This window comes from Triticum aestivum, chromosome 7A (assembly GCF_018294505.1).
Source record: "Triticum aestivum cultivar Chinese Spring chromosome 7A, IWGSC CS RefSeq v2.1, whole genome shotgun sequence".
In the NCBI taxonomy this organism is placed as follows: domain Eukaryota; kingdom Viridiplantae; phylum Streptophyta; class Magnoliopsida; order Poales; family Poaceae; genus Triticum; species Triticum aestivum.
This window is the reverse complement of record NC_057812.1, coordinates 40588686-40595898: the sequence shown is the minus strand read 5'-3', so window position 1 is coordinate 40595898 and position 7213 is coordinate 40588686. Positions and strand designations below refer to the sequence as shown.

Genomic DNA, 7213 nt, shown 5'->3' with positions numbered 1-7213 from the left:
CTAGGTACATAAGTATCTATTTAATCAGAGAAACACCAAAAAAATTCCAAGATTCAACCACTAGCTAGGAACGGTCAAGCCCGCCGTTTTGACCGCATTTTGAAACACGCATAAAAAATTCAAAAAAATCAAAAAATTGGAAAACCTTCGCATTGTGTCATTATATGTGACCAAGTTCCCAGTAAAAATAACAAAATTGTAATACGGCAATTATTTTAAAAAAAAGTGTTCTCAGAAATGAGCTATCATCTCTGAAGATTCATGGCCTTCAAGCCAAATGATCAATCTTATGGCCACATTCATGGCATAGTTTGTTCAAATGATATCATATTATGCACAAGGGTGCATATTGGAATGGCAAACAATGTTGCCTAAGGAATTTTTCATTTTCTTTGGACGAAAAAACCATTTTTCATTTTTCGAGTGCCCAAAAGGAGGTTTTTTTGTGAAGGAACTACCAAATAATTGTTGCAAAATTGGACCAAATCAATTTTCTAAAATACTAGGACATATTTAATGCACAATAGACCAAATGGTTGGGTGCAAAAAGTTTTTATCCAACTCTCGTGACAAAGACAAATTTCCGCCGATTCAGGTGGAAGCGGGTCAAATTTGAACTGCAGCTGCCTCATAGTTTGCTATTTATTTTTTCCAAAAATCGTTTCTAGGTACATAAGTATCTATTTAACAAGAGAAACACCAAAAAAATTCCAAGATTCAACCACTAGCTAGGAACGGTCAAGCCCGTCGTTTTGACCGTATTTTGAAACAGGCATAAAAAATTCAAAAAAAATCAAAAAATTGGAAAACCTTCGCATTGTGTCATTATATGTGACCAAGTTCCCAGGAAAAATAACAAACTTGTAATACGGCAATTATTTTAAAAAAGTGTTCTCAGAAATGAGCTATCATCTCTGAAGATTCATGGCCTTCAAGCCAAATGATCAATCTTATGGCCACATTTGTGGCATAGTTTGTTCAAATGATCTCATATTGTGCACAAGGGTGCATATTGGAATGGCAAACAATGTTGCCTCAGGAAGTTTTCATTTTCTTTGGACGAAAAAACCATTTTTCATTTTTCGAGTGCCCAAAAGAAGGTTTTTTTGTGAAGGAACTACCAAATAATTGTTGCAAAATTGGACCAAATCAATTTTCTAAAATACTAGGACATATTTAATGCACAATTGACAAAATGGTTGGGTGCAAAAAAATTTGATCCACCTCTCGTGAAAAAGACAAATTTCCGCCGATTCACTTGGAAGCGGGTCAAATTTGAACTGCAGTTGCCTCATAGTTTGCTATTTATTTTTTCCAAAAATCATTTCTAGGTACATAAGTATCTATTTAATCAGAGAAACACCAAAAAAATTCCAAGATTCAACCACTAGCTAGGAACGGTCAAGCCCGCCGTTTTGACCGCATTTTGAAACAGGCATAAAAAATTCAAAAAAAATCAAAAAATTGGAAAACCTTCGCTTTGTGACATTATATGTCACCAAGCTCCCAGGAAAAATAACAAACTTGTAATACGGCAATTATTTTAAAAAAGTGTTCTCAGAAATGAGGTATCATCTCTGAAGATTCATGGCTTTCAAGCCAAATGATCAATCTTATGGCCACATTCATGGCATAGTTTGTTCAAACGATCTCATATTGTGCACAAGGGTGCATATTGGAATGGCAAACAATGTTGCCTAAGGAAGTTTTCATTTTCTTTGGACGAAAAAACCATTTTTCATTTTTCGAGTGCCCAAAAGGAGGTTTTTTTGTGAAGGACTACCAAATAATTGTTGCAAAATTGGACCAAATCATTTTTATAAAATACTAGTACATATTTAAAGCACAATTGACAAAATGGTTGGGTGTAAAATTTTTTGATCCACCTCTCGTGAAAAAGACAAATTTCCGCCGATTCAGTTGGAAGAGGGTCAAATTTGAACTGCAGCTGCCTCATAGTTTGCTATTTATTTTTTCCAAAAATCATTTCTAGGTACATAAGTATCTATTTAATCAGAGAAACACCAAAAAAATTCCAAGATTCAACCACTAGCTAGGAACGGTCAAGCCCGCCGTTTTGACCGCATTTTGAAACAGGCATAAAAAATTCAAAAAAATCAAAAAATTGGAAAACATTCGCATTGTGTCATTATATGTGACGAAGTTCCCAGGAAAAATAACAAACTTGTAATACGGCAATTATTTTAAAAAAGTGTTCTCAGAAATGAGCTATCATCTCTGAAGATTCATGGCCTTCAAGCCAAATGATCAATCTTATGGCCGCATTCATGGCATAGTTTGTTCAAATGATCTCATATTGTGCACAAGGGTGCATATTGGAACGGCAAACAATGTTGCCTAAGGAAGTTTTCATTTTCTTTGGACGAAAATACCATTTTTCATTTTTTGAGTGCCCAAAAGGAGGTTTTTTTGTGAAGGAACTACCAAATAATTGTCGCAAAATTGGACCAAATCAATTTTCTAAAATACTAGGACATATTTAATGCACAATTGACAAAATGGTTGGGTGCAAAAAAATTTGATCCACCTCTCGTGAAAAAGACAAATTTCCGCCGATTCAGCTCGAAGCGGGTCAAATTTGAACTGCAGCTGCCTCATAGTTTGCTATTTATTTTTTCCAAAAATCATTTCTAGGTACATAAGTATCTATTTAATCAAAGAAACACCAAAAAAATTCCAAGATTCAACCACTAGCTAGGAACGGTCAAGCCTGCCGTTTTGACTGCATTTTGAAACAGGCATAAAAAATTCAAAAAAAATCAAAAAATTGGAAAACCTTCGCATTGTGTCATCATATGTGACCAAGTTCCCAGGAAAAATAACAAACTTGTAATACGGGAATTATTTTAAAAAGTGTTCTCAGAAATGAGGTATCATCTCTGAAGATTCATGGCTTTCCAGCCAAATGATCAATCTTATGGCCACATTCGTGGCATAGTTTGTTCGAATGATCTCATATTGTGCACAAGGGTGCATATTGGAATGGCAAACAATGTTGCCTAAGGAAGTTTTCATTTTCTTTGGACGAAAAAACCATTTTTCATTTTTCGAGTGCCCAAAAGGAGGTTTTTTTGTGAAGGAACTACCAAATAATTGTTGCAAAATTGGACCAAATCATTTTTATAAAATACTAGTACATATTTGATGCACAATTGACAAAATGGTTGGGTGTAAAATTTTTTGATCCACCTCTCGTGAAAAAGACAAATTTCTGCCGATTCAGTTGGAAGCGGGTCAAATTTGAACTGCAGCTGCCTCATAGTTTGCTATTTTTTTTCAAAAATCATTTCTAGTTACATAAGGACCTATTTAATCATAAATACATGGTTTGGTGGCGATACGTCGAGGTTTGGGCGGCGGCCGAGGGCCCCAACTCTAGAGCGCGTAAACTCGCATGCCCGCCGCATGGTCACCGCGCGACCGTGACGTTGCCATGTGTTCTGCGCGGCCTAGGCATGTCTAGTGGGTTGGGCACTCCCCAGGTTGGTGCTAGGAAGAAAATTACAACATAAGATTCTCACGAGGAGACCGATCGATGCTCAAACATGAATTAGCAGCCAAGTGTTTGATTAGCGGTACGGCAAATGCACATGGCCAATGGGCGTGAGTTTTGGCTGAGGATATTCACCTACTAAGGAGAATGTATTCACACATTTTTAGCTCAAAAGGAGGATCCTAGGTGGTACTTTCTTTGCAAAGTACCACGCTGGACAAAAATATGAATGTTGAAGCTGGGCTCAAAATAATGAATGGATTGAGCTGAAATTTTGTGGAGGATGGTTATTAGGGCATAGGAAAGCATTGTAGAAAATTGATACCATTTGGACATGCCAAAGTAGTACTTCCTTCACAATGCTCTTCTATGGACAGAAACTTGGGAAAACTAGTGAGAGAGATTGGATAAATGAAATGAGCTCAAAATTGGTGTAGGTAAGTTACTTAGGTATGGTCATGCGCTGGTCAATTTTCAGATCATTTGGGTAAGCCTAGCTAATACTTACTTCACAAAGCTTCTCTCGAGGTAGAAACTTTGGAAATTTCCCGAGAAAGATTTACTAGGAAAATTGAGCTGAATATTATCATGTGGCAATGATTTGGGTATGGAAGAGTGCCCGAAAAGTTTGAGGGTAATAGGAGGGGTCTATATAACACTTGCTTTGCAACGTGCCAATTTGGCCATAAAATATAAATTGAACCTGGGCTCACATAGATGATTTGACTGAGCTGCAATTTGGAGGAGGGTGATAATTTGGGCATATGAAGAAACTGTATAAATTTCATGTCATTTAGAGATATAAAAAAGGTACTTCCTTCACAATGCTTCTAGGTGGACAAAAACTTTGGAAATTTGCCGAGGAAGATTTGCTAGGCAAATGGAGCTGAATTTTGTCATGCGGTAATGATTTGGATAGGAAAGAGTGCCCAAAAATTCCTACGGCAATCAGGAATATATAAATAGCACTTCCTTCATAAAGTGTTGTTGTGAACATAATAGGAAAATGAATATTGTTGAATTAGTTTTGAACTAGGCAAAGAAGGATTTTTACATATTTGATGAAGATATGATCCAAAGAATTTATGAGATTTTTTTAGGAATTTTGGGAATGATAGAAATATAGGTTGCTTCACAACCTAGGGCAAAAACTGCCACATGGACATGACACATAGGTAAAACTGATGAGATGGCGCCTAGTCATCACAACCCACCACAATATACAAGGCTATGACCATCTATATCGGTCATTAACAACTAGAAATAAGGCAGCGGACTAGCACTGTTTGCTTTGTGACCATTTCGTGTAAGGAAATTACGACCTTTCTGACCAAAATGGTCGCAATGGTTTAGGGTTTGAAGCCCCCTGAACAGCTTTTGATCAATTGGTCTAAAATGGTCATAAATTTATGACCAATTCTTCGAGGGTCACCGACAGAAGGTCATAAGTTGACATATTTCTTGTAGTGAACGATGCCTTCATCAAGGTAACGGCGCAGAACGCCGTCATCGTCCGCCATCGGCTCGGTTTTCACCAGCAACTATGTCTCCCCGACTCGCAGCCGGGACTAGATTACAGATCTCGAGATCCGATCATCCAGTCTCAGGTCGACCGTCTCCGGCGTAGGAGATGACCACCACCGCCATAATCCTCGTGATGCGATGCAGACCCGGAGTGCTTCAGCGAGCCGTCGCCGAATCCAACGAGATGCAGCAGTTTGAGGACGTAACCGCAGCCGCCTGCCTAGACCCGAAGGTCCTAGGTCGAGCCCGGGATGCGCCCTGGCCGCCGCTGCCGCCATCTCGTACTACTCCCGCCAGGTGCAGCCAAGCCCCCCGCCGTGCCCCGGCCGCCGCTGCTCGCCATCCTCGTCGGAAGGGAGATCCAAATCAGGGCGCCGCCGCCTCGGATCTCGGGATGCCAGAGGAGGTCCGCCTCCGCCGCGCCACGGGGCCTTGGCCTAGCGACATTGCCGATGGCGGCGGAGGGAGGGGGATGCACGGGTTGGGAGGAGGGTTGGGGAGGAGGAGTAGGGATATTGTGCCTAGGCTTCACATGACCCGTGTACGGAAGTGGATCGCCGACCATCATGGCCGGCCGGCCGACCGCCCGACCCATGCGCGCCTGTCTGAAAATTATGCAACACCGGGCCGCGTCACGCCGAACTCCCGAGCAGCCGACGCTACGCCACCCATCCATCCCGGACAGGGCACATGTTCCCTAGCTGAGTTCCAAGTGTCGCCTCACCCAGCCAGTTGATATCCTTCCACTATAAACAAATCCCAAACACGACTCATCACCGACGCAGCAGCTCATTTCTTTTGTTGGAACGATCGCGACCCATTCCTCGCACCGCCGCGCTTGCAGGACGGTGTCGTGCCGGGTCGCATTCGCATCACGCCACCTCTCCCACTCCGTAAACAATGGTTCCGGTCAAACTCTCTCATGTCGTTCTTTGCTTCCTGCCGTGCGCCGGTCAAGGTCGGCGTCCCCCGCCTGCGTCCGTGGACTTTCCATCCTGCCGCGTCACGGCTCCTTCATCGAGCCCGCTTTTGCCTGCCTCCCCCCACCTATCCCCCGTACGTGTATATATCACCAGTCGGGGGTGTCGGAAACGGCATCCAAAGGCAGAGTTCAGAGACAGAGTCAAGACAGAGGAACAGAGCAACACCCGAAAGAAGAGTCCTTTCCTACACAGTGCAGACCAACTTTGCTAGGAAACTTTTTTAGAGGCCGGCAGCTCGGTTAATCGATCATGGACAAGATCCTGGCTTTCTCCATCCTCAGCTCGTCGCCGGCGGAGATTGCTGGGGCCGGGTACGCCACGCGACTGTCCTGGCGGAGCGGCGGAGGGAAGCAGGCGATGGAGAAGAAGCAGCAGGAGGACAAGGTCGAGCGGAGCCCACGGCCGGAGAGGAAGCCGGAGGCCAGCCCGGCACGGTTTGCGCCAGAGTTCGACGGGCTCAACTGCTTCGAGTACATAATATCCTCTTGAGTGTGTCGCCGGCTGTCTCCCGGGAGATTTTTTCTTCTTTCTTTTTCACTTCCCCATCTGCTGCCGTGTGAGGTTTGGTTTCTTTTTGACCAAGAGACTTACCATATACACAGCGAGAGAACGTATGAGCTGATAACTACACAGTTGCTTGATTTACTGATGCCTTGCATATGTTTCGGTTGCTCTATAAGTCTATACTGAAAGCAATTTTGATGGGGCAACTATTTTATAAACATGGCAGCCTAGCTGGCAAAACCAGTAGAAAAATATTAAGGACATTAAAATGTAAAAAATAGGAAATTTATAACTACGATTCTTGTAAGACTAAAACTATTCAGAAATTTATGCACGTACCTAGTCATCAATCAAAAAAGAAAACCACGCAAAATCTGCTCTTCGCTCCTCCTCCTCCAAGAAAGAAAGTTAGGGTTTCTGCCTCTCGCCGGCGCCGCCGCAGGTCCGCCTCGTCTCCAGTGGCCCTACGGCCATGGGCGCGCGGTGGATCCTGCCAAGGGCCGGCTGGAGGGCTCCGTTTTCAGTCGTTTTTTCCTGTCTTGTTAGGGTTTGTGTTCTGCTTAAGAAGGCGAGACGGCGGCGGCTCTCTGAAGATGGAATAAAGGTCTCCCCACCTAGCCCCCGTTCCGGCGGTGCATCTAGCATCGTTGGTGGGCGTGTGGAGGTGTGTCTCAGATAGATCTATCTT

The 7213-nt window shown here is 43.0% G+C and overlaps 1 protein-coding gene across 1 annotated transcript; it reads left to right on the top strand.

Annotated features, from left to right (window-relative positions):
- The first annotated feature begins 6153 nt into the window (after positions 1-6153).
- Positions 6154-6681, top strand: LOC123154726 (uncharacterized). The gene has a single exon (XM_044573378.1). The coding sequence runs from the start codon at positions 6271-6273 to the stop codon at positions 6508-6510; it is 240 nt and encodes a 79-aa protein (XP_044429313.1). The 5' UTR covers positions 6154-6270; the 3' UTR covers positions 6511-6681.
- Positions 6682-7213: the final 532 nt, after the last annotated feature.